This window comes from Equus caballus, chromosome 13 (genome assembly GCF_041296265.1).
Source record: "Equus caballus isolate H_3958 breed thoroughbred chromosome 13, TB-T2T, whole genome shotgun sequence".
NCBI lineage: Eukaryota > Metazoa > Chordata > Mammalia > Perissodactyla > Equidae > Equus > Equus caballus.
Genome location: NC_091696.1, coordinates 27,032,521 through 27,060,117, shown reverse-complemented (window position 1 = coordinate 27,060,117; position 27,597 = coordinate 27,032,521). Strand labels below are relative to the sequence as shown.

At 43.8% G+C, this 27,597-nt stretch overlaps 1 protein-coding gene across 4 annotated transcripts in view; it reads right to left on the bottom strand.

The window, feature by feature from the left end:
- Window positions 1-27,597, bottom strand: part of GALNT17 (polypeptide N-acetylgalactosaminyltransferase 17) — a 456,488-nt gene that overhangs the window by 199,810 nt on the left and 229,081 nt on the right. For 3 of the 4 annotated variants that reach the window (XM_023655509.2, XM_070231763.1, XM_070231762.1), the window contains 2 exons: window positions 26,067-26,241; window positions 21,753-21,950 (listed from right to left, as the gene is read on the bottom strand). In XM_023655509.2, coding sequence (XP_023511277.1) covers window positions 21,753-21,950; window positions 26,067-26,241 — 373 coding nt within the window. Of the gene's footprint in view, window positions 1-21,752; window positions 21,951-26,066; window positions 26,242-27,597 lie in introns of those variants that run through there. The other variant, XM_070231764.1, reaches the window with a different exon arrangement.

Sequence of the window (27,597 nt, the reverse complement as noted above, 5' to 3'; positions counted from 1 at the left end):
TATCCCTTAAAGAGCAGTCATCTGCTGCCCAGTGTGGTGTTTGTCCAGTGGGATTTGAGGTTCCAGTTGGAAAGCCCTTTCCCCTATCCTGGCTGAGGACGACGAACTGCAAGCATTAGAGATAGCTGTCTTCTCTGGGAGCGAGAACTATTGTTCATCCCACAGGGTCTGATACAGTGCCTTATTCATAGTGATGTTCAAGAAATGTTTGCTGAATGAATGAAAGAGGAGATGCATAAAGACGCTTATTAAAATGCCAAAGAAAAGCCCTGAAGAGTGTTAATAGTCATGGGACATATTAAGTTGTTATATGATCTTTTAAAATAGTACTGTGAACGGGTTTACAGGAGATTAGCAAGTCAGTCACCAAGCATGGTTCAGCTAGAATGAGAACAGCTCTTACAAGAGGGATGTGAAAAGCCCAGTTGGGAGCTGGAATGGCAGAACCCAAAGGGGTCAATAATTGTGTCTGCCTGACATTGACCAAAGGAACCTGATGAAGACACGCAATGCCAGTGAGAACGTGTGGAGAAGGGGAGAAGGTGCAGCTGAAAGAGAAGAAATAGCCAGGAGGAGGAGGATGGGAGAGCGTCCCCACATGTTGCTTACTTCCCAGCCATTCTACATCTGCCCCTACCATGCTATGTTACATGTAAAGGATAGATATTAAAGAATGTTAATGGTAAGTACTTTGGAATCAAGTTTGCTATTACTCAAGTTATTATGCTAGACAAAAACATATATGGAATATAACTATGAATGATGTTCAAAATGAAATCTAGTTAGCACCCCCGGAACACAGGCAGCCACTCTCAAGTTGAATTCATGCACAAACATTTATTTACTATGTTTCAGGCAGAGGACTATACCCTAGAGAGATAACAGTGGACAAAGTGAGTAAGCATGACTCTCACTCTCCTGGAGTCCACAGCCTGGGACTCACTGAACCACCAATGAGAACGGAGAAAAAGATCGATAGGACAAGTAAGAATACTAAGAGTGACACAGAATCTAGGGCCAGGATCTAGGCAGAACTGGTAATCATTTTAAGGTAAATGGGACAAAATTGAGAAATAGCTACCCAGGATTCAGTCGAGGAAATACTCTGACTACACTTCATGAAACAGAACTTGCCAGACAGAAAAAAGGCAAGATGATTTACGCTTGCTCCAGAGTCCCTGGGCCTGTACCCACTGGAGATTCCCCTTCCCGTGAGACCCTGCACTAGAAAGTGGACAGGGCGCCCCCTCTGCTCCACACTGCTCCTCAGGCACAAACCGAGGAGGCCAATAACCAGAGCCTGAAACACGCATACTAACTTTCCACCCAATGGATAGCACAACTTCTTTCCCAACAACCATTACAAAGTTGATCACATATTAGGTCCCTATCCCTCCAAAAAACACTTAATACTTAAAAAAAATCACCACAGGGGCCAGCCCCGTGGCTGAGTGGTTGAGTTCACGCACTGTGATTCGGCGGCCCAGGGTTTCGCCAGTTCGAGTCCTGGGCGCGGGCATGGTGCTGCTCATCGGGCTATGCTGGGGTGGCATCCTGCATGCCACAGCTGGAAGGACCCACAACTAAAACTGTACAACTATGTACCGGGGGGGCTTTGGGGAGAACAAGGAAAAATAAAATCTTAAAAAAATCACCACAATGCAGTTAAAGCAAGAAATTAAGAATAAAGGTTTACATTTAAAACCTAACCACTGAGTTATAAAAAATATTTCTAAATAACTCTTAAAACAAAGAGGAAGAAAAGCTGAAAATATACACTATTTAGAAAATAGGGACAACTCCAACACTACATATAAAAACTTATGAGCTGTGGCAAGATCTGTACTCAAAGGAAAACCCATAACATTAAATGCTTCTGCTATTAAGCAAGACAAAAGGAAAATAAATGAACTGAGAGTTCAACTCAAAAGGGTAGAAAGCAAGAAACCAAGAGGAAAAAGGGAAGAGACAACACAAATTGTAGAATTCATGTACAGGGAGGGAGGGAAACTGATAAATAGGGAGTTGGTTTCTTGAAAAGGCCAACTAAATAGACTTTTAAATGAAATATAATTTTAAAAGGAGAGAAAAAAACACATAAATGCCATTAGGACTGAGAAAAGGGCTTTGACCACAAACGTAAAGAAGCTTTTAAATGTTTTAATGACAAATGAATGGAAGAATTGTCAATCCTGAAAGCTTTCTGAGACAGAGTAGAAAACTGGAGTAGACTAACTATTGAAAATCCTGGAAAAGTCATCAAGAATTACTATCCAAAAAGGCACTAGGCTCAGATTGTACTACAAGTAAATTAAATCAATTTTTGAGGAAGGGGAAAACATCATGCAATCCAAGGTAGCCCAGAACATAAAAGAAAATGGAAATGTTCATCGTTTTCTCCAAGTGTGCATAATGCTCATTATAACAGCAGTGAAGCCAGCACACACCTTGGAAATACTACGTTAAGTGAAAGAAGTCAGTCACAAAATACCACTTATTCCATTTACAGTAAATGTCCAGAATATGCAAATCTACAAAGGCAGAAAGTAGGTTGATGATCCCTGCTGCTCCGATGGTCAGGGGACAGGAGTAAGGGGTCGCTTTTAAGGGTGATGAGTATGTAGGAAATTCATGGTGATGGCTGCACAACTCTGAAAATATACTAAAAATTATTTAATTGTATATTTTAAATGGGTAAAATGTATGACATGTGAATTACATCTCAATAAGGCTGTTATTGTTGTTTGGTTTTGTTTTGTTAAGGCTTTCTTTTTAAAAGATAGCATATATACACACAAAAGGGAAAACTACACACAAGTTTCACTAACGAATTGAGAACTGGAATTTTTAACTAAAATACTAGCAATTAACACACAGAACCAAGCAGTATTTATTCTAGGAATACAAATATGGCCCTATTTTAAAGAATCTGTTAATATAATTCAAAATATTAATAAACCAAGAGAAAAAATATATAATCATCTTAATAAATGCCAAAAAAGCATGTGAGAACATTCAACATGTGTTTTCAAGAAAAACTCCTAGTTAATTAAGAAGAAAATTTTCTTAACCTGATGTCTATTTAAAACAAACACCCAACATTAGTCATAACGGTGAAAGGCATTTCACTAAGTCAGGAATGAGACAAAGATCTGCCGTCATTATTAATGTTCAATATTGCTCCACAGATTTCAGTTGAGGCAATAAAAAAATAACTATAATGAAAGGAAAGAAAGTGGGAAAATCACATTTATTTGTTCATAATGTGGTGACCTACCTTGAAAAATAAAAACAAGAGAATCAATGAAAATTATTAGAACTTATAAAGACTTCAGAAATGTGGCCAGTTGTTATTTCTCATGAAAACTTTTTATTGAAGCAGAGCATATGTACAGAAAAGGGCACAAATCTTAGTGTTCAGCTTCTGTCAGTTTTCACAAACTGAACACACCCATTTAATAACCATCCAAGTCAAGAAACAAAATGTGACCAGTGTCCCAGAATCCCACTGTGTGCTCTCCCAGTCATTAAGCTCTGGTCACTGGCCCAAAGGCAACCACCATCCTGAGTTCCAACACTGTAGATAAGTTACGCTTGATTTTGAAATTTATATATAAAGAATGAAATCATATATACCCATTGGGATCTGGATTCTTTGATTTAACATTATGTCTGAGAAGTGTACATCCTTTTTGTCTTGAAAAAAATAGCAGCAATATCCTCAGATAATTAGAGAATATATTGTGTTCATAAAACAAGAACTGGGTGCCATAACAAAAGATCAGTTAAAGAACCAATATGAACCCTTGAAAATTAAATGGAAAAGCATAAACAGAATGTTTAGAAAATAAAGTTAAGAAAATTTCCTGGAAAGTATACTCAAAAGACAAAAAATTAAAAATAAGAGAGTAAAGATACGAAATTTAGAGAACCAGTCCAAGAGGTTCAAAACCCAAATAAAAGCAGTTCCAGAAAATGGAGAATACACACACACACACACATGAAGGAAGAATATCAACAATGAACCTGAATTTCCACTGGAAAGTTCTACCAAGTGTCCAGTAGCATGAATAAAAATAAATCTACCCAAAAGCACATCATCACAAAATTTCACAACACTTTGGATAAAAGTATATCTAAAGAGATAAAGACAAGTCACCTTCAAAGAACCAGGAGTCAGAATGTCTCAGAACATCCCAATAGCCATGTTGGAAGTTAGAAGATAATGGAACACTGCACTTAAAATCAGAGGGAAAAATCATTCTAAGTGGGAAGTGGGAATCCAGATATCTTTAGACATGCAAGGACTACAAACCTTCCTTGAGGATATGCATCATAAAATGTGGGAGTAGACAAGAAAAGAAAGACATGGTATTGGGACACAGGAGATCCAACATAGAAGAGAAGTGACAGTGTAACCACAGGCCTTCCAGGACCAGATGAACTGACCCCATTTATCAAGAGACTAATTAAGAGTGGTTTTTCAGGAACTGAGAAATGACTCCTTGTCCAGTTCAGGCTAGTTGAGACCACCAATCCATCAACTTGGCAAATGCTCAGTAAGTGACCATTTTGACATCAAAGGACTCCACCCTCAGTTCATGCTAACACCACCATTTTGTGAACATGTATCCTATAAAGAGCCATGGAACCTGACTACGCTTGCATGGATCATCAATTACCTCACTTCACCTTACCTCCAAGCATCTATCTCCACTCTTCAGACTGCCCTGCTCTTCATCCCATAAATTTTGCCCCCAGTCCTAGATCTGGGAGACAGATCTGACAGCACATCTCTCCTGCCTCCTTCAAGATGAAGCATTCAAATAAAGCTACTCTTCTTTTCCCGAAGGCTAATGTCATAATAATTGGCTCTTTATGATCATTGGGTAGTGAGCCCTTGCTCAGTAACAACAGGAAACCCAGAATCTGTGCTATAGACAGCAACCAGCCCCAATGGGAAGGGCTGGAGCACTCTAGAGTTTTCTTCAAAAAGATAAAACAGACAGAATACTTAATGTGGCTGAGAGGGAATTCAGACCAGAAGCAGGGGGTCTCGGGTTGAATTAATGAAAAGTATATAGAAAACAAAGTAAGCAAACAAACAAAAAAGCAATGATTAAGTACAGGAAAAACAAAAAGCTATACAGGAAAGGGGAAATAACCAAAGTATACCCTGCGGATCAGGTGCAAGTAGTTATAATAAATTTAAATATTAAAAAATGATCTAAACAAAAGTATAACATAATTACGATGGAGGATGGGGGAAGGAACGAGAAGTATGTATAAACGTGGCAGGAGTGGGTATGGGTGAGTGACAAAGAATCATGACCTCATCTCCCATAGTAGGAAGTTAAGAAATCATGCCTAAATCTCAAAAAATAATAAGTAGGACTGTAAGTACACTATTTAGAGATAGGTAAACAAAGGATCATTTACAAGAGTGCAGAGTTGTGCCTCAAGAAAGCAACTGGAGCCTTGTGGAATACATATATGATTTTTTAAACACATACATATTTAATTTTTATAAAACGGCAAAATAATTTAAAATATCTAAGATACTAATATTAACAGTGGTTATCCCTTGGTGCTATGATTATGAGTGACTCTCTAATACATTTTTGTATTTTTAAATTTTTACAATGAATATTAAATTTACAATGAGTCATAATAAATTTTACAATGAATACATAATTTAAAAGTATTTTTATAATGTGATTTTAAAATTCTCCAGTCTCCTTGTCACTGCCCTTGTTCTTCTCTGCTGGGCTGGAAGACAAGATCTGGATTAGAAACAAGGTAGAAAATTATTTTTATTTCTTCCCCTCCTGAACGCCTATAGACAAATTATAGAGCTCTAATTTCATGGCTGTCAGCCTCTGCTCCACCTTCCTCATATTCTTTAGGATTTGAAGTCTCTGCAATTTCAAGTTTCTTCAAGTAAATATCGTAGTATTTCAGAAATGGCTACAAGATTTAAGGGATTTTCTTTTTTCTGTGCATAGTTATTTTTAAGAAACTCTATAGGGTTTGGTGGAGGAGGGTATGGATGTCCTAGTCACGTAAAAATTTACAATCAATCAGACCACCGTCCTTCACCACTTAGAGACATAAGAATATATTCAAGGGAATACACAGGGCTTGGGGTTGGAAAGGTCAAGGTGGTCATTTGGAGTGAAGGAATGTCATGTACTAGCCACAGAGGCACACAGGTGGAATGAAGAAGTTCAGCCTTTCAGGCAAAACCATCACACTTAAGGGTGCCAGCAACTTACAACCAGAGCTCAGCGAGTGGGACACCAAAACCCGAAGTGAGATCATGGAGCTGGGGCAGGGGGAGCAGCAGGCCAACAGAGAAGCAGGATTCAGAGGTGTGATTCCAGGGCAGGCGGCACAGCAACAATGTCCAGGAGCCTAGGACTCTGAGTGGACAACTGGTATCCCCTGAGAGAGGGACTGGCTAAAGTAAGAAAGGCCCCTGGCTGTCAGGATTCCACAAACAGGACACACTCATGGAATGGAGGTTTAGACATGGGAACGCTGCTCCAGGAGCTGCATGACAAGACCAAGGACCTGTGGGAGCAGGGTTGGCAAGTGGGAGGAGGGAGATCTGACCAGGATGCCTGCGTGGCTCAGGGTTCAAGATGTGAACACCGCTTCTCAGCTCACAATGGGGGGGCTGGAACTGCACCTAGGCCAACCATGTCAGAAGCCTTGGCCCAGGACCTAGAGTGGGACCAAGTCTGCAGATGAGGAGGGTGAGAATCTCAGAGGAGCTGGGGAAAGAAAAAGCCAGGGAATTGAGGGCAGGGCTGACAAAAGACAGAGGTCCTCACTGCTGTCCCCATTTGTCCTCTAAGAACTGGATGAAGAAGGGCCCGGGGAGCAGCTATCCTTCAGAAATTCCCCTGTCTCTGCTCCGGGCAGTGGAGGCGGTAGTTTGAAAACTGCTCATGTGCTGTCCTCTTTTGGGCTACATGACCTGTGCTCTAAGTTGCAAGGCAGGTGACTAGGGAGTTTTCTTGGTTCCTTCACGTCCTCCTTCAGGAAGTGATGTTAAGCTTGGAGGATGCAGACCGTGGGGCTCTTATAATTGGAGAGAGAACCCTCTCCCACTAAAGCCAAGTACTGGGGCTGGGGCTGAGAAAAATTAGGAAGCGCTCTAAACAAAAGCCCACAGTTTTCCCCCTAAGGTCCCACGGGGAGGAGAGAAGGTGGTGAGAGGTGACAGATGCCTGGTTTCAGCCCAGAGAGAGAGGCAGTAAGGCTGGCACAGAAGGAAGATGGGGGCTCATGCCCCCATTTTCCATGGGGACTATGGAAGGAGTCTGCCTCACTGGTGGCCTCGTATCTATTGGGGCCCACAGCATCAAAGTGACCATGATGGTGCAGTGCGGCCATGTGGCAGGAGGCTCAGTTCTCATAGAGGGAAGGGGAGGCTGAGTTGAAAGTCAGAGGAACAGCTGATGAGTCTCCCCCGAGGGCAAGGTGAGTCTGCAGCTGTGGCTAAGGAGACCTGCGCTCAAGTGTCTGCAGCCAGCATGAGCCACAGGGAGCAGAGGCAGAGGGGCCCTGACCAAGCCAAGAGATCAGACCCCAAGTTAGGCCAGCTGCAGACATCTGCCAGGAACACTGGCAGGGCAACAAGCAGCCGGGCAGGCCAGGGACGCTGTCGGAGGGAAGAAGAGACACACAAAGATCCCGAGGCTTCCACTCAGACAGTAGAGGGAATGAGCCTACCTGTCCCCACACACACAGAAGCCACCTGAGCCTGAGCACTCTTTCCTGAAGAGCACCTCCAAAGGGACGAACTACGGTCAATCAGCCAAACCCAGCAGCAGTCCCTAGATTTCTGAATTGGCTGAGCCTGGTGTACAGTAAGGGCTCAATAAATGTGTGCTGGTGAGTGAATGAATAACTGAATATTTTGCACTTTTCTGTCCAAGACATTTGACTTAAAACTAAAGAATTTTTGTAACAACTGAATGGCAAATGTGATATTTTATCATTCATCTCCATGTCAGAGCATTTAATTGAGGCTAGGGTGCCAGAGGCAGGCTGAAAAAATTCACATTCACGGCCTTTCCTTGGTCTCATAGCCTTTTTGCTTCCATTTACTTCATAATAACATACATCAGTCACTGTGGGGAGTGGGGCAGAGGATGGGGTGTGGGTACAGAAGTAACAGTAACTCCTGGATTAAGAGTTATAGTTTGTTTCTCAGTACAGGTGGAACTTGCTACAAACCTTTACCAAGATGGATAGGTAGGTAAGTAAATAAATTCACAAACTGCACTAAATTGAATTAGGGCTGGAGACGAAGCTGACCTCTAAAGCAAAAGCTGCGACTTGCCCAGAGTCATTCTCAGCGGCTGTCCCTCCAACTGAAACCTCAGATTTGGTTACAGCAAGGGAATGGCTCACCCCCCAGCAGGTTGTCAACAGCGCCCAAAGCCACCGCATACACTGCAGTCGGAAATTCAGTGTTAATAAAAGACACTCAAGGAATCTTTCTCTCCTTTTTCCTTTAAGTTAAACTTCTTAGGAGCCTGGGGGTCCATTGAACTTCACGCACAGAAGTCAAACTCCAACAGACTGACTTGGGCAACCCACCAAGTCTATAAAGGGCCTCCTGTGCAGGCGAGCTTTACCAGGCCTCACACTGCCTGTTCTCAAAAGGCTTTGAAGGGCCACAGCTGCATCACGCACTATTGTTACGTTGTTCATAACAGTCAAGAGAGCTTGTCACGACCTCTCTACTGCTATGAGGACATGCAAGTCCACGACACAAGAGCATGGACTTCTCGGAGAAAATGAAGCCCACTGCCCCTGACTCCTGGTGTGCCTGGTTGCAGAAGCTATTTTTAGAGCCACACTGGCAGCAAAAAGAACGACTGTGACCTGAAACTCCAGATAGATATTACAAAGTGTCAGCCCAAATGCCCCTGCTTCGGGAAAGTCTGGTTAAAATTCCGGCAGCCTTAGAAACTGTACTAGGTGAACGGGATGAAGAATGGCTCAGTGTCCAGGAGAGTAACAGCACGTGGTCATCTGCGTGTGCTGGATTGCTGACAGTTCATTATTTGGCAGAGAAGGGTACCCTAGGCTCTGCTATCGGTGCTTCTAATTAACTTCTAAAGCTCTAAAAGAAAATTCTATTTGCTTTCTCTCCAATCTAAGAGAAATAAAATAGTCATGTGTTCTGTATTTCCATACAAGAGAGGAGAAAATGGATAGGGGCTAGGATCCAAATGGAGCCTCACACATAGCAGACACTGTGCAACTGGTGAGTCCTGATAAGAACTAGCCCATCTTAGTGGATGAAAACTCTCGAAAGTGCTACCAGAGAGCTGAGTAAATGGAAAAGGCTGTTTGGGTTTGAGCACAGTTATAATCTGTATCTTAGTCATCTCTTCCAAAGAGCCCCCTAAAAATGACTGAGGAATAATAATTCACTGCAGATCAGATCAGTCAGAAGATAAGAAGAGTTCTACACTATGCTGCAGAGAAAACTATGGGGCAGCAGGAAAGAAAGGAAGAAAGGGTATTTTCTGCTCTGAACTCAATCTGAGAGGCTTCTATAGTTGCTTTTTGGGCTTTGAGGGTGGAGTGGAAAAAAGGGAGAGAAGAAAGGGCCTGGAAAATGGCACATTCTGGAAACATCTAGAAAGGGGGATTAAAGCTATCAAAATAATGGCTGGAGCCCACCCCATCCCTCCCCATCCACAATGGCATCCATCCAGCTCCAATCACAGAGGAATCTGAGGGCTTTTGTTCTTCCCATGCCAGATCAATCTGATAAAAGGAATGGAACTGCCGCCCCTATTTATGTTCAGCAATAACTCAGAACTGGGCATTTAATTCAGAGGTGGAGTATCTTCCATTTTTTAAAATCCTTAAAAGAAAATGAAACTCACCTGCTCTTCGGCAGCCCATCCCACCGACCCTCCGTGTGGGTGAGGAGGGAAAGCCCTCCCAGCATCACTCAGATTCACCTACTTGCTGCTGGGAGCCATCACAACACAGGCTGGCTGAGGGAGGCAGGTCTCTCTGCCTGTCATCGCAGAGAACGCTACCCTGAATGCCTTGCTCTAGCTGGAGGGCACTGCCTGGGAATTCTGCTTCCAAAGGAAAGGATTCCAGCAGCAATATCAGTGTGTCATGCAAAAAGACAAACTGATCTCCCCAGGCTGGTGCTGAAGGTACATAGCGATGACAGGAAATACCACTTATTTCACCCAAAAGCAGTATGTTCACCATGGTGTAGGCATACTTTTCTTTTATAAGGAACAGACTCCCTGAAGGGACTGACTTGGGGAAGGTGGGTCCCTTATCTTCCTGTGCAAATCCCCTGGCATTAAAAATGCCTCTCCTTTGTTAGCACCCAGGCTTCCTCTCCGTGTGTAGGATACTAAGTCAGAGATAATCTAGTGATAGGGTTATCTGTCATAATCATGCAGTTGTATCAATGGATCAGATAAGTAGAAAAAGGTTATATGATCCCCACAGTGAGGAGCAAGGATGCCTCTGTGGGATACAGAAGAGCAATAATAACAACAATCATAACAGCTACCGTTTTCAGGCATTTTACACGCATTAGCTCACTGTTTTAAGTATTTTACCTGTATTATCTCATTTAATCTTCCAACAACCCTGTAAGATAGATACTATTATTACCCCCCATTTACAGATGAAGAATCTGAGGTACAGAGACGTTAAGTAGCTTGTCCAAGTCTCATAGAATGGGTCTGTAGCACATCTAGTCAAAATCCTTTTACAGAGAAGTCAACTGAGGCTCAAAGCCAGTGGTCAAGTCTGGGCTAGAAAACTAGTCTTGGGAACCGGGCAATGTTCTTTCTATCCCATCCTGCTGCCAACACTTAGAGTCACCTGACAGCCGCCTGCTCCCAGCTGTGAAGTCAGGTATTCTTTGAGCACCAGGAGAAGGCAGCAGTCAGCGGTAGCTGGCTATGCAGAGCAGACAACTGGGCAGTGATGTCCTGTGTTACAGTGAGGGCCATACCCGCTGCTTTCCCAGGAAGTGACAAAGGTGAGGATGACGCTCCTTCAAGGTCCTTTCCAGCTAATTGTCTGACCAAATAGCAAGTGTTTTGAAGAAATGGCTATGTCTTCAATTAGACAATCTTACAGAAGGGCGAACACATTTGTTGGTTCTCCAGCAGCATTTTCATTCACTGAGTTCTCATTTTGGGTCTCAAAAGTATATAAACATGGATAAATTTGAAGAGGACTGAAACATAAGGAGAGTATTCTCCATTCTGCTAAGAATGGAGGTTTATACCTAACAGGAATCAATAAATGCTCATGAAGCAAAGACCAACCCCTATTCCAGATCCCACTTTATAACGATACTTCCTCTGGGGTCATACGAAAGGCTGCAGTTGACCACTACTGACTGAACCAACACTTCTAACAACGGGAGTATCCCCTGAAGAAAGAAAGCAGAGATCGTGGAGGTTTTTTATTTTTAACTGTAAACTGCCCCATGTCTTGCTTCTAAAATGAACTCTATTAACTGAAACATTTGATTATCTACAATACCTCATGCCATAACTTCAGGAAGTTTACAATCAGTGCTCCTCATCTGAGGGACCAAAAGCTTTGTTATGGAAATTTTCTACTACTGGAACAACACACCTTTAAATGCTGGGTAAGTTTTATGGAAAGAAAATTAAAAGCTCATTTACACAGAGGGTGAGAGAGCTGCCTAATGACAGACCCTGTTGGTGGCAAAATTGAATAAGTCATTCCTCTGTTACTTGAAGACTGCAAGGGCAGGAAAAGAAGGTGGAAAATGTATAGCCTTTCCCTCATAATTTTTCTCTTCCTGAATTGTGACAGGCTTCACTTGGCCCCTGTGCGAGATTCCTTTTCTGATTCTCCCCTCCTGGACCCAAAGGGAAGTAGTAAACCACTGAGGTCTTCAACCTGTCCTTACCCACAACACACTGCAATTGGCCAGCATCATATACACACCTCAGGTTGGTCAACAGTAGCAGTCAGTCTAGCTCTAGGCGATGCTCACTTCTGCCCAGGATGCTCCATGGTTTCTGAATCCCTGTCTGTGACTCTACCATGACAAATTCTGCTGCTCTGGGATTTGACCCCAGTTTGATCTCCTGGTGCACTCTATGCTGCTCTGCAACCTCCCACAAAATGGGTGCCACACAAGACCCTGAACTAAGAATTAATACCCAACTGTCTGCATCTTGCTCCAAGATTGGCTGTCTGCTATCTGCTGATGGCCATCAGCTCCTAAGATAGAATTCACATTCCATTCAATTCATCTATTTAAAGTATACAATTCAATAGATTTTAGTGTATTCATAGAGCTGTGCAATCATCACCAAAATAAATTTTAGAACATTTTCATCATTTCCCCAAAAAACCCCATCCTCATTAGTAGTCACTCCTCTCCTCACCACATCCCCAGCCCTAGGCAACCACAACTCTACCTTCTGTCTCTCCCAGTTAACTTTTTACCCATCTTCAGTCTATTTCATTGGACCAGTGGATGGAGTCTGGGCTCCTCTGTTTGGCTTTCAGAGCTTTCCATAAAGTAGACCTCCTGTTTCAATCTCCTCAGTCTTCAACCTTTCCTCTACTTAAATGCACATTCCCTACCTTCAGTCTCCTCACCAGACTTCCACTTGCAACACCCCAACCTCACGGTGCAGTAAAGGGTTAACTCAGTAGACTTGGGTTGCCCAAACCCTACACATCGCAAAGAACTGGCTCTTGACAGACTCCTGGAGGATAAGCTCTAAGCCCGTGGAATATCCTGTCTGATAGGACTGTCTTTGCATACCTGAGGCCCTGGGCCACGCTGTATTAGTTTAACATCTAGGGGGCAGGGGGTTAAAGAATGAGTAGCCAAGGTTAGTCACAGGGGTGCTCTGTGCCTAAGTGACTGACTCTCAGTAAAAACCTTGGACACCAAGGCTCAGGTGAGCTTCCCTGGTTGGCAGCACTTCATACATGCTGTTACGTATCATTACTGGGAGAATGACGCACTGTCCATGCAACTCCACTGGGAGAGGACAACTAGAAGCTCATGCCTGGTTTCTCCTGGACTCTATTGTGTGCATCTTTTTCCTTTGCTGATTTTAATCTATACCATTTCACTGTAATGAGCATAACAGGTTTTCTGAGTTTTGTGAGTCCTTATAGCAAATCATCAAACCCAAGGGTGGTCTTGGGGACCCTGACATGCTCAATTTCACTAATATACCTCTAATTGTGTCATCTCCCACATACTCTGCTAGTGAAAATCCTCTTCGGCTTGCAAGGCCCAACAAGTCACACACAGTGGGTAGGAGCATAGACTCTGGACTGACTAGATCCAAATCCCAGCTTCACTTCTTACTAGGTGTGTAACCTTGTGCCTCAGTAGCCCTGACTGTAAAATGGGGATAACAATAATACTTTATATCTCATAGGGCTAGTGTGGGGTGTAAATGGATTTGTATTGTGTAAAGCACAAGAACAATGCCTGACACAGAAAATCCCAGTGTTGCTTATGGTTTTTATGAGCTTTCCCATCTGCTCCACTCATAAAGTTCCCTCCCTCCTTCCCTTGAATCCACACTGTGCTGAAGTACAATTATGTGCACTTGGGCCTTGTGTCTCCCACCAGCCCATGAACTCCTTCAGGAGGATCTTGTAATTTACTAATACTGTCCTTCCAGAAGTTACTACCACACAATGAGCAGACAATTGGCTCCTAAAATACATTTGCTGATGCATAGGGAAGATATCACTATTACAAAGTCTAAGAAAATCTGATTCTTCACTTAAGGCTTTCCTCCTGTGTAAGCCAGTCATATTCCTCTAAGGAGGAAAAACACTTCCTCTCTTTTTATACATTTGGGCAGAGAATTTGAGATCCCAGCAACTACACATATCCAGGACAGCCCTTTCAACTAAAAGAATCTAACAGCTCCTGTACCTTATAATTTATTATCAAATTATATGTTGGATTAAGGATTGCTAATTGTTAATCATCGGCTCGAATTAGTCATTAATGAGTAATGTCACTAATTACAGGGTCACCTAACACAGAGCAGGCAGGCATCACTGGCACCTCACAGAAGATGCCTGATTCAGCTTTCAGCCAGGGCCCCAAAAGCAATGTGCTGTAAATGTCCCATCTCTGATGACACTGTAGACATCTCCTCGGATTTTACAGCTGGAAAGAACTGTAAAGATCAGCGGTTCCCAAGCTGTGAGCTAGAGACCTCTGAAGGATGCTGAGCTAAGCCAGGTTTCCATGATTTCATGCTGTATCCAACCTAGATGCCTTCAGGCTAAATATATTGTACCCCCTCTTTCTTATCCTCACTACTATTTTTCACATGTATGTACATAATGTTGTGAATAATAAAATTTAAGTTTATATCATAGTACAACTTAATTCACAGTAGTTTTTTATTGGGAAATCCTCATGGAAAATTTGTTGAATTTATATTCCTGGGCCCTCAAAACAGCCATCAATTAGTTTTTGTGTTCTTGGTCAGCTCACCCATACCTATTCCTCTTGGCGACTATTCCAGACCTTTGTCACATTTCTGCAGCCCACTGAACAAGGCCCAACTCTCAGTCCTAGCAGTGATTTCTCCTCCTAACTCACAAGGAAAATGTGGGTCATGCAGCATGAGCTCTCTCTTCCTGCTCTGTAAGACCAACCCACTGTGCTATTCATGTTCTCGACCCTCTCCCCTCCTCCCTGTTCAGGGTCCTTCTTGCTCAATCAGTGCCCTCCCTCCTTTCTACGTCTTCAGACCTTCCCTCTCTCCTTGCTCCATGACCTCACCTGTATGTACTGTGTTAAAACAGGACTCTTCATGTCCTCATTTGGGCTCAGGATGTTAGACAATAGATGCTATATTTAAAGAGATCATGCAAAAAGTTCAAAGTAGACAGCCAAAAACCAGCTGACTAATGAGAATGAACGAATGGAGTTTGGTAGAGGAATGTGTAGGAGAGGTTCCCTGGAGCAAGCTGTATCCTGAATCCCCCTCCCCAAGGGGAGTAGGGATCCTACCATCTAACCCTAAGCCTGAATCCCACTCCGAGGGGCAGGGGGTGGGGGTTCTGCCATCTGGTGGTCAGTGGAGAAACATCGTCACTGGTGCCTGACTCATCTTAACAAAGAGAAAGTGGCCTGTGGAGCAGGGGGAGCCCTGTGTGTGGGAAGTTGCCTCTTCCCTCCCATGTGGGACAAAGGTGTGTGAATCCCAAGAAGCCAGATATGGAACCCAGGAGGGATGCTGACGTGCGGTCACTGTAAAAGCTCACTACAAAAGGGAATAAGTACTGATATGTGCAACAACATGGATAAACCTTGTAAACTTTATGCTAGGTAAAAGAAACCAGACACAAAAAGCCATATTGTACGATTCCACTTCTATGAATTGTCCAGACAGGCAAATCCATAGAGACAGAAAGCAGATTGGCAGCTGTTAGGGGGCTCTGTATGGGTTAATGAAAAAATTCTGAAACTAGAAAGTGGTGACGGTTGCACAGCATTGTGAATGTACTTAATGCCACTGAATTCTACACTTTAAAATGGTAAAATTTATGTTATGTGTATTTTACCACAATAAAAAAGTCATCAACAAAGCAAAACAAACCAAAAAAAAGGATGTCTAAGATGATGGCTTACCAGATATGGAAACAACCTAAGTCCATCAATGGATGAATGGCTAAAGAAGATGTGGAATATATACACAATGGAATACTATTCAGCCTTAAAAAAGAAGGAAATCCTACCACTATGACAACATGGATGGGCCTGGAGGACATAAAGAAATAAGTCAGACAGAGAAAGACAAATACTGCATGATCTCACTTATACGTGGAGTCTAAAAAAGTTGCACTCATAGAAACAGAGAGTAAAAGGCTAATTGGCAAGGGCTGGAGGTGAGGGAAATGGGGAGATGCTGGTCAAAGGGTGCAAACTTCCAATGATAAGCTGAATAAGTTCTGGAGCCTAATGTACAGCATGGTGACTATGGTTAGTAATAACGTCTTGTATACCTAAAATTTGCTCTAAGAGAGCAGATCTTAACTGTTCTCACCATAAAAAAAAGGTAACTATGGGAGGTGATGGATGTGTTAATTAGCTTGATCTTGGTAATCATTTTACAATGTACAAGTATACCAAAACAGTATGTTATATACCTTAAATATACACAAATTTTATTTGTCAATCATACCTCAATAAAGCTGGGGGAAGAAAGAAATATTTTAAATGTATTTGTAAAATAATGAATGAATTAATTAATTAATTGGGGGGAAAATGTAGTGGCTTACTGCAGCACGGAGCCCCAAGCCGTGAGAGGGTGTGGGGTGGACATAGAGGCAGAAGTGGGGGAGGACTGGGAGAGCCAGCTGAGGGAGAGTCCCTGCCCATATGAGAAAGCAGCATGGGTGTTCGGAGTCCCCAGAGCCCATGCTGAGCAGTCAGAAGAACCCGGTCTACCCACCTGCTGGCCCAGAGAGCTCAAAGCCATCCTAAGACAGTGACAGTCAGATAAGACCCTCCTAGCCTCCTGTCTCTCCTCCCCAGTGCTTGGACCCGGGTGGGGACAATACACTTCCTGAGGAAAAGATGAGGGAGGGACAGAAAGAGTAAGGACTCCAGCCCTTCTCCCACTGCAAAGGGTCAGCGAGCAGCCGGCCACAGCTAAGAGAGGAGAAGGTCTTAATTTCAACTCAGTTCAAGTCTTCATGATTACATGAGACTGGGCGATTTTAACAACGGATTGAGGCTGGTCAGTGACTTCAAATGACCCTAGGACTTTCATTACCCAAAAGTGACAAGAAAAATCATGGGGTGGGCTGGAGTCTTCATCCAGGGGCAAGTGAAGGACTCACTGCTCTGAGCAAGTTAAATGTCACATGAGGAAACCGAAACAACTTGGGTTTTACAAACATAAACCGTGAGTTCTATCTGTTCAGTGTGCTAGAGGTACATGCTCAATTTCTCCTGTTCGAAAAAACAGATGTCACTTGATCCTGTAGCCTCCTGAACAGCTTCTGTCCCTCTCCCTCTTTGAGTTTCCCCCACACATCTCAGAAGCATAACCTGCACCCACTTTCTCCACTTCTTTGTGTCCCATTCATTCCTCCTCCAACTGCCATCCAGCTTCAGACCCAAATACTCCCCGAAAACGGTTTCACTAAGATTATGATGAGCTGATCCCTTAAACCAAAGGGTGCTTTTGGCCTTCCTATTCTTGAAGCTCTGCAACTCCATTGCCCTGGTTGTCCTCATGCCTCCCTGACCATTCATGACTTGTCAGTCTCCTTTATGAAGGCTCCCTTCATCCCAGAAATGTTGGGGCTTCCGTTCTCCTTCTCTAGTGTACCTCTGGGCAATCTCATCCTCTTTATAATCACTAGCGCTGACCTCTCTTCTGAGCCTCAGATTCCACTCATTCATTCAATAAATATTTTCGGCATACCTACCAAGTGCCAGGTATTCATTAGGTCCTCAAGATATAACTGAAATAGCCACAGTCCTGGCTTCATAAAGCATACAGACTAGTGGGCTATAAAGAATGGTAAAGAAAGGCTTTCCAGCTGGGAAAGCCAAGCAGAACTATCTAGCAGTGTTTCTTAATAGAAGTCCTGTGGACCACTAGGAGGTTGGCTTCAAGGCACCCATAAACTTCATGAAATTATATGCAAAGTTCTGTCTGCTTATTCATGTTCGGGGTGATACGATCTACAGCTTTCGTGAGATTATCAAAGAGGTCTTTGACTCAAAAAAGTTTAAACTCCACTGGTCTAATGAATGGTTGTTGATGCGACACTGGAGATGATGACACTTCAGAGAAAAATCAGGGCTTAAGACATAGATTTGAGAGCCTTCTCTGCGCAGAGGTGAGAGCTGGGTCAGTGCTTCTCAGAGCCTTTCACTGACGAATCTGAGCCGCAGAGGGCTGTGACACAGTGAGGTGGGAGGGGCTCTCTCATGGCTGAACTCAAGCGCCAGGATGTCCGGTCATGCTTCTCCTGTGGCTTTGAGTGACACTTTCCCCAAATCCCTCAGCCCCACAGTAAAGCCACATATTGCACGTGCCCACAGCTCCCAGTGTGAGAAGCATGGACTAAGGCTGCCCTGGGAATTACAGACGTCTCCAAGGACAGAGCAAAGACCAAATTCTGGGGACCCAGGTGGTCAAATGCAGTCTAGAAATGTTGTTTGGCCCTCGTAATTTTGAAGAAGAGGGATTTATTGCTGACAATTAGAAGTCAGGAGATTTCACAAAATTATCTGGATTTGTGTCTTTTCTTAAAAGTCTGAGCACGTGACAATGCCAGCCTTGTGCGCCCCGCACCCTGACCCCAGCCCAGCACCGCCACTAAGCAGCTGCCTCCTTGCATGCCGCATGTGTGCTTCAGTCCCCATCCCTTACCCGTGGCTCTGCTCTCTTTAATGGCACCTGCCCACTCTCTATGCCTAAAACTCTGGTGTAGACAAAGAACGGCAGAGGAAAACAGAAAACCTTGGGAAACAGCTGTTTACCAGGCAGGAGAAAAAAACACGTAGGAAGAAAGGGGAAAGGAATTAAAACAGAAAGGATATAAATTCCCTTAATGCAAAATCTCCCAGATTATGTTGTCTACCATTAAGACTCAATATCCAAAGAATCCTTAAATCTAATGTCAGTTTGATCGTGAAAAAGTTCTCATCCTGTCCTTTCCCCGAATAAAATCATTACCCTAAAATATTGGAACCACAGGGAAGAGGGAAATCACCATGTCCTAATGTTTAAGAAACCAAACTGTATCTTCTTAATAACATCAAAAGGGCCATAAAAATTCCTTCCTACAATTAAATATCTCTGTAACTATTAACAATTAAGCATTTCATAAGTTATGATACATTAAAAAGAGACCATTAGTATTTGATTCTATTTTGTACATCAGAGATGCAAGTAATATTAATAACTCATGATCACGACTCTATTTTCCCGAGTCTTTTTAAAGTGCATATTAATCAGTTGTTAATGTTACTGTAACTCATAAAGTACTAGCTAAATTTTCACTGAGTGCCTTACAAATGCAGGGATAGCTGTGTTTTCTGGGCATACCAAAGCACTGCAGTGTATTCACTTCTTTCCCTCTGTTGTTAACACCACTGTCATACCCTCACTCCCTTATCTGTCACAGCCAGAGATCAGCTCCCCTGTGGGTTGGGAGGAAGCAGTGTTTGGCCAAAAACGTAAAACTTACTGTTGGTCAGTCCATTGTTTGAACTTTATCCTTTCAAGCTCTGAAGGCCAAGGGGTCTTTAAGTACTCCCTATTATTATTTTTTTAATCGTAGTAAAATACACATAACATAAAATTTACTATCTTTACTATTTTTATGTGCACAGTTCAGCAGTGTTAAGAACATTCACATCACTATGCAACCAATCTCCAGAACTCTTTTCATCTTGCAAAACTGAAACTCTATACCCATTAAATAACCACTGTCCATTCTTCTCTTCTCCCCAACCCCTGGTACCCATCATTCTACTCCCTGTTTCCATGAATTTGGCTATTCTAGGTACCTCTTATGAGTGGAATCAGATAGTCTTTGTCTTTTGGTGACTGGTTTATTTTACTTAGCATAACGTCCCCAAGGTTCATCCATGTTGGAGCAGGTGTCAGAATTTCCTTCCTTTTTAAGGCTGAATAATATTTCATTGTATGGATGTACCACATTTTGTTTATCTATTCATCTGCTGATGGACATGTGGGTTACTTGCACTTTTTGGCTATTGTGAATCATGATTCTATGAACATGAGTGTACAAACATCTCTTTGAGACCCTGTTTTCAACTCTTTTGGGTAGAATTGGAAGTAGAATTGCTGAATCATATGGTAATATCATTTCTAATTTTTTGAGGAACTGTCATACCATTTTCCACAGCACCTACACCATTTTACATTCCCACCAACAATGCTCAAGGCTTCCAATTTCTTCACATCCTTGCCAACACTTGTTATATTCCATTGTTTCTGATGGTTGCCATCCTAATGGGTGTGAGATGCTTTCTCACTCATTAAATTCAAAATATCCCGAAGGATGACGCTTTTATTCTCAGGCACATTAGTGATGGGTTTATGTTATTATTTGCAGAGAGCCAAGAGTATGGCCCTGCAGCATTGCCAGAAGACACTGAATGTCGAGGATGGAATGGGAACAGAGCCGCCTCCTGAGACATCTCCAGCTAACTAAGTTACTGACTCAAAAGATTACCTTCCCTGTGGCACATATTTGCCCATGGGCAGCTCTATTCTAATGCAATTCTGAAGCTTTCGATTTGAGCAGGAAAACAAGGGAACATGGGGCAGCGGGATCTGTATGTCTTAAAATTTTACTCTTATTTATCAAACATGTGTAAACTGAGAAAGAACCTCATGGCTACCAGGAAAAAGTCCTCACTCCTACTCCACGATTCCTTCTTGCTATCCCTCTTTATATCAACAAACACAGCCCTAAAACCAGGCCAAGGGAAGAAGGCTTCCACCACCTCTTCTAACTCAAGACAGAGCCATGAAGATTTTAAGAGTCAGTTTGGCCCTCAAGCAGAACTCACAGAAAGTACTGAACTATACTCAGGTATCATCTTGGTTGAAAATCAGAGCATCTGAGATGGGCTGAATAATGTCCTCCCCCCACCCAAAAAACAATCCACGTCGTAATCTGTGGAACCTCTGAATGTTACCTTATATGGGAAAAAAAGACTTCGCAGATATGATTAAGTTAAGGATTCTGAGATGAGGGGATTATCTTGGATTATTCATGGGGACCCCAAATGTCATCACAAGGGTCCTTATACGAGGGAGGCAAGAAAGTGGAAGGAAGAAGGAGGCCATGTGATAAAGGAAGCACCTGGGAGGAAGAGGGACGTGATGCTGCCATGAGCCAAGGAACGAAAGCAGCCTCTAGAAGCTGGAAAAGTCAAGGACATGGATTCTCCCCTCAAGCCTCCAGAAGGACCCCTCCCTGTGGCTCTGAGTTTAGCTCTGTAAACCTCACTTCAGACTTCTGACCTTTGTGATGGAAGAGAATAAACGTGTGTTGCTTTAAGCCATCACGTTTGTAGGAATTTGTTACAGGGGCCATAGGAAACAAATAGGGCATCAAAATCCACCACTTCACTCAGCATCCTTTATACGTGAGCTTCCCACCTGGAATGCCATGAAGTATTGATCTCCTTGTCTCCAGGGCAGCTGGGTGGGACCTGGAGCAAGAGCCACAGGGAGCTGCCCAGAGGCCCTCAATTACCCCACATGCCACACAAAGATTGTCCTGTTCTGTGTGTTCCTATATTGCGAAAAAGGGCGAGAAGCACTATGATAATAAAAGCTGCAAGCATGAAAGAGCCCCAGGAATGAACACCTTCCAAACTTCATACTAAAAAGTTCCTGAACACAGTGCCTCAGATCTGAGGGAGAATAAAAAGGTGTGAGCATTCCTACCAATTTTGATCTTTCAATGTTGCTGTTTAATAAGCTGCACCTGAAAACTTTACCTAAAGGCTCAAAATGCAGTGTCCTTCCTCAGGAAGAAAACCAAGATGGTGAGACATCCCAAATTCCTAAAGCAGCTGTTTGCACACTGCTGGTCCATCCCCAGGCAGTGTCTCCTAGCCTCCCTCCCCCGGGACTCCTCTGTCCCCTGGGATGTGGGGATTCAACGGCTGCCAGAGCTTGCCTGCCACAGACCTGATGGGGAGGGAAGGGTCTCCGGCGTCCCACCAGTCTTTTGGGGGGCTGATGTACATGCACCACAGCTCCCAGCTGTACCCGTGGGCGGAGTTCTCATACCGCTGCACCTCAAAGGTGTCCTGCTTGATGTTGTCAATGGACGGGAGGATCACGCGCTTCCGGTTCTCCTGGATTCGGGATAGAACCGGCTCGGCCCTGAAACAGAGAGAAGTAGAAATAAAATCTCTCCCCTAGGCATGCCCACACCTCAGCTGCACAGACCCCAAGACTCCAGAGAATGAACAGCAGCAACATAGCTAAAGAGTGCGCTTTGGGCAGGCTGGAACTCAGATGGAAACTGAGGCTGCTGAGCGACCAGCCCCGGTGGGCTCATTCAGTTTCAAGCACAGCTGTGAAGCTCCGTGCAATGCAGCCCACGCCGGGGCCCATGCAGGATCTCCACGGCACTGATGCCTCACACGAGAGGCCTGGAGTGAGAAATCAGAACGTGAGGTCCTCTCCCCTAGAAAGGGCCAGGCCTCTCGCTTCCACCGACAGGGTAAGCCAAGCAAGGCCATCCTGACGTCTGCAGATGTGCGTGGCACTACAGTTTTGTACAGTATTTTCAGTTCCCCTCAGGGCATTGGCCGATGCCTCTTGTTTTTACTGCTGCAGCTGAATTCCCTTTCCCAAAATAGGTCACTTCTGCCCTTGATGGCCTGGTTTTAATAAGCATTTCACCAGCCTCTTTGTGTGTGCGACTATTTCAGTTGTTTTAATTGATTATTTAATTGATTTCTTAAAAGGGATTTAATTGAATGGGTTAGAAATGGCAGGCGGGAGCTAATAAACTGCTAAGACAGGCAGAATCCTGCCTCCCAGCCAGCTTGCCCCTCAGGGCTGCAGTGGGCGACAGGCAGGGGCCTGGCTCAGGGTTCAAGGTATAGCCCTGCCAGCTTTAGGAGACAGCAGATGGTCAGACTCCCCTGCCAGTGTGTGTCTCCAAGGCTGACCTAGGAAGGGATCATTTCCCATATTCAGGAAGGAAAACATGGCTCTCATAAGCCAGGGCATTAATCTCCCCACTTAGAACAGAGCACAGGCTTTGGAAAAGAGTCAAGTGAAAATCCCATTCCGCTGCAGTATTTGCAAGAATAACGAGAACGCTCAGCCCACATCCCATCTCTTTTCACTTGCAGCTATTGAATTACCTGTTGGCTCATCCCATATGTCTATTTAAAACGAGCAACAAAATATACCCTGGGCCATTTACTGCCTCCAATACTTCTGCACACACCATATAGACTGAAGCCAAATGGGACTGACTTTCCACAGTTTCTAGACATGCTTCAGAGCTTCGCCCCTACAATCTTCACTCATGCTCTTCTCCAGGAATGACCTTTTGCCACTGGCAGAAAGTCTAGCCACCTACAGACTCTTATTAGATCAAGTGCCACTTCTTCCAAGAAGCCTTCCCGAATTTCCACCAGTAGGAAGGCTCTCTCCTTCCTCTCAACTCTCAGACCATCTTCCCCACCTTATTCAAGTCACTCTGACTACACGCTACCTTTGCTAATCTTTGAACACACGTTATTTTTCCTAATGAGCAAATGACAGCTGGTATTTATCAAGCACTTATTATATTATGAGTAGATACTATGATCACCATTTTACAAATGAGGAAACTAAGGCCCAGGGAAGTTAAGTCACTTGCCCCAAGCTACACAGCCAGCTGGTGGCAGAGCCAGGTTTCTAACCTAGACGGCCTGGCCTTGGGCCCAGTCTCTGAGCTCCACTGCCTCCCTGAATGGGCCATACTTCACTCAGCTGGTCTGGTGCCTGATGGTGCATATATAGAAGCATTCAGCTCAGCCCAGCACTGTGTGGTGAAAGTCATGAGCGTGGGGGCAGAAGACCTTGTTCAAATAATGCTTCTCAGGCATGGAGTTTGATCTCTAAGTCTGTGATAGAATGCATAAATGTTCCCAGTAAGTTGCTCCCCTCCTTCGGGATATCTACCTATTACCTAGCGGCCTGCAGTGCGTCCCCGCAGAGGGGTACACTCTCTCCCTCAACCTCAGTGAATGTTTAGCTTTGACATGCGAGTTGCTTTGGCCAATGGGATGTGAGCAGAAGTGGCAATGTCACATCTGAGTAGAAACTTTAATAGCCATTGAAAGATGCAGCTATTATTCTTTTCTCTGAGCCACAAAAATGGTATGACCTAGATAGGAGTACTCCTTGGTCTCAGGACACAGAGGACTTATGGAGCAGAGCCACAGACAGACAACTCGCCACAGAGCTGCCACATGGACAAGATGGAAATCTGTGGGTGGAAGCCACTCAGGTTGGAGATTATCAGCAGTACAACCTAGTGAAAGTTGAGACACATGGTCTACCCCGTAATCAGTAATTGCAAAAGGGTTTTAATCCAGAGAGGATGTATGCCACTCTGGTAGAAACGTTGAAAATGTCTGAAGGGCTAAGACTGGATCACAGAGATCAGTTAGAATTAGACTAGAGGTTACTGGAGGATGGACACCAAATCTTGCCAGATTTTGAACCCCTGTCAAGTAACTAACTGTCCAAGTTTTCCCAAGACTGTTCTGGTTTTACCGCTGAAAGTCCTACATTTGAGGAACTCCCTCAGCACTGGGAAAACCCGAACAGTTGGTCATCCAAACCACAGCCTAGGAGAGTGTTTGGGACGTGGTAAGCATCCAGCAAATATTTGTCAAAAGGATAATTCACTACATTAGTTTAGGTGAAAGATAACGAAGGTCTGAGCTGGGAGAGTGGGGGTCAAGGCAGATGTGAGAAACAGAAGGTAAAAGTGGCTAGAGCTGGAGGTTGACTGGATGAGTGACATGAGGAGGAGGAAAGAATCGAGTGAAAGGGACATGAGTGGTGCCAACAGTTTTGACAAGAAAGAAATGAGGAGGAAATGGTGTGGAGGAAAAGGCGAGATAAGCCAAGGGTGAAGTTCCAATGGAACATTCAAGTGCATCTGTTCAGAAGGATTCTAGGTCAATGGCTTTCAAACTTAAGCGAGCATCAGACTCACCTGAAGGGCTGGTTAAAACAGAGAGCTCTGCACCCCCAGAGCTTCTGATTTCATAGTTCTGGCTGGAACCCAAGAACCTGCATTTCTAACAAGTTCCCAGATGATGCTGGTGCTGCTGGTCTGAGGGACCACACTTTGAGAATGTTTCTTACAAGACAGAAACAACTCTGAAGCTCAGGGGAGCTCAGGACTGAAAACATGAAGCTGTGTGTCATCAGGGTCCGATGGTGGCAAAAAAAAAAAACCAGGAAAGAAAACTGATCTCTGAGATGACAACAGATACCTGTATGCTCTTCAAAGTGCCAGTGTTAACAGTGACCCCAGGTTCCAAATCTTTGTGTGGTCATGTGAATAATTATTTTCTTTCTATCTAGCCATTAAATAGATTCTAAAGTTTGTTGCAAATGAAGAATAGACATTTTAATGTTATCTAATGTTAATTAGTGATGGGATATTGGCGCTTCAAATCTGGTACCCTGAACAGCACTTATTCAAGATGGTATCATTGAGTGTAAATAACATATCTGTGAAGTTAAAGACTCTGCTTCTTACTAAGCAACCCCAGCACAGGTTGTTTAACCTCTGACTTGATTTCTCATTGGTTAGTTAGCAATGATGATGTGCCCATGCTTTTAAACTGTAAAGCCCTAATCCAATTTTAATGTTCACTAAATGATTTGGGTATTTTTCACTCTTCTTGCATCCAATATCTACTCCCTGAATGCTAACCACTTTCTCTCATATTGTTTTTTTCACCTGGAGAAACACTGCAGGCCACACTTGCAGAGATAAACCCTTCCCTTCCTCCAAATGATGCTAAGGATAATCCTATACGTTCTGGGAAGCTTTGGCTGAGTAGATGGAATTATAAATGGATCTCTTTTCTCACAATAATGGTTAACCATCCTCCCCAGAAAAGGGAACAAGCAAAGTAGGAAAAGAGAAGTATGGAAATATGACTGTCTTGTCCACTTAGCAAGGATTATCTTGAGTTCTGTCCAACTAATACATCATTTTAACCGAGAATTTTAACAGTGATGATGATGACTATGACAACAATGATGACAGACTGAGTAGACAGCAGACAATTTCTTCATGCTTTCCAGTTTTATCCCAGACTATGGTCTCACTTTCTTCTTCAACCACCCATTCTCCATTCTTCCAGTGGCTCCTGGGGAAACATGTAAAGTTCCCCACCTCCCAGATTCTAGCCCCTTCTGACCACACTGCAGGTCCTCAGTGCTCTTAGGGTTCAGCTTGTGACCTACCAGCCAGCAGTGAATTCCACGTGGGCATCAAAGAAGCCAGTGACCTGGCCGGTGGCTGCCTTCCAGCCCTCGATGCGAGCTCGGATCAGGCCCTCTCTTTTTTGATTGCGGACAACCTTCACCAGCCCGGGGTAGCGTTTGTGGACATACTCTTCCAAGGGGGCCTTCAGCTCCTCTGCAAATGACAAGACACAAGGAGGTCCATAAACACGTCATTTCAAATGTGTGTCCAACCCATTGGGATGCCTAGAGAACTTCAGGAAATTCAGAGATTGCAGAAAAGTTTGCATGTTACTAATTTTAGTAGAAAAGACAACTCAGTCGGTGTGAGAGTCAGAAGAGACCCCTGACATACCAACTGAGGATAGCAATGTTCTTCCTGTGTCCAAGGCATGCAGCCGGAGAGAATCTAGGTCTGGCTTTTATGGCTGCTGCAGGCTGGCAGATACCTTTGGGATTTCCTTTCTTTGTGCCCCTTCCTCCTTCCTTGGCTAGCATTCCTGTCCACCCACTGTCTCCTGGGTCCTGTTTATCAACTTCTATATGGGCTTTTCCATCTGCGCATATCTGGTATTTACAGTATGTGTCCTGGGTGCTCCAGACCCATAGCCACGCACCAGATGCAATGCTAATAGGGCTTGTGCTTTGGTTTTAGGATGCAAAAGAAATCTTTGTCCAGTAGCAGAAATGCTATCATGGTGGCCGAAGTAATGGTACCAGAGACCGAACACTCTCCCTTCTGCAACAAGCAGGTGGTATAAAGTACTTTATTAATATGCTGTAATTTAATCCTTATGGCAACCCTAGGAAGTTGCCAGATAAATTCCATTAATTAACTAGATTAATTCCACTTTGCAAATTAAAAAGCAGTCTTAGGGAGGCTAACCCATCCCAAGGTCACACACCTAGTAACGGGAGAGCTGAAACACAGGCCAGCTGTGTCTAACTCCACAGACATAAAAGTCGACACCTTTCTGTATATAAGAATCACCAGATGTAGGAGGGGGAGTGGCTGACGGAGAGGCGATTCTTGGATACGCCCACTCCAAGGGTCCGCCCTTGGAGAGTCTCATGCTATAGGTCACTCATGGAGTCCAGGAGCAGCCCAGGTGAGGCAGGCACAAGTCCGCAAACAATACTTTAATACTTTCTCTGACTTCACTCTAGAGAAAACCAAAAAGGCTGTATTTATAGATGTTGTACAGACCCCTCACTTCCTAGTTGTACACGGCAACTTTTAGCAAATTAAAGCTATACATTTGCAGCACATGTGGAGGCTGAGCTCTCTACGTCATGGCTGCCGTCCTTGGGAAGGCTGCAGCCATGTGACCCAGGAAAAAACACAGAGGATGAGGGTGAGAGAGTCTCCAAGGGTAGACAGACATGACACAGTTCCTGTCAGCCAAAGGCATGGATAAGGACAACGAGAGTGTCATGGGCTGAACACTGTGTGCCCCCAAAATTCATCTGTTGAAGCCCTAACCCCCAGACCCTCCGAATGTGACCATATTTGGAGAGAGGGCCTGTAAAG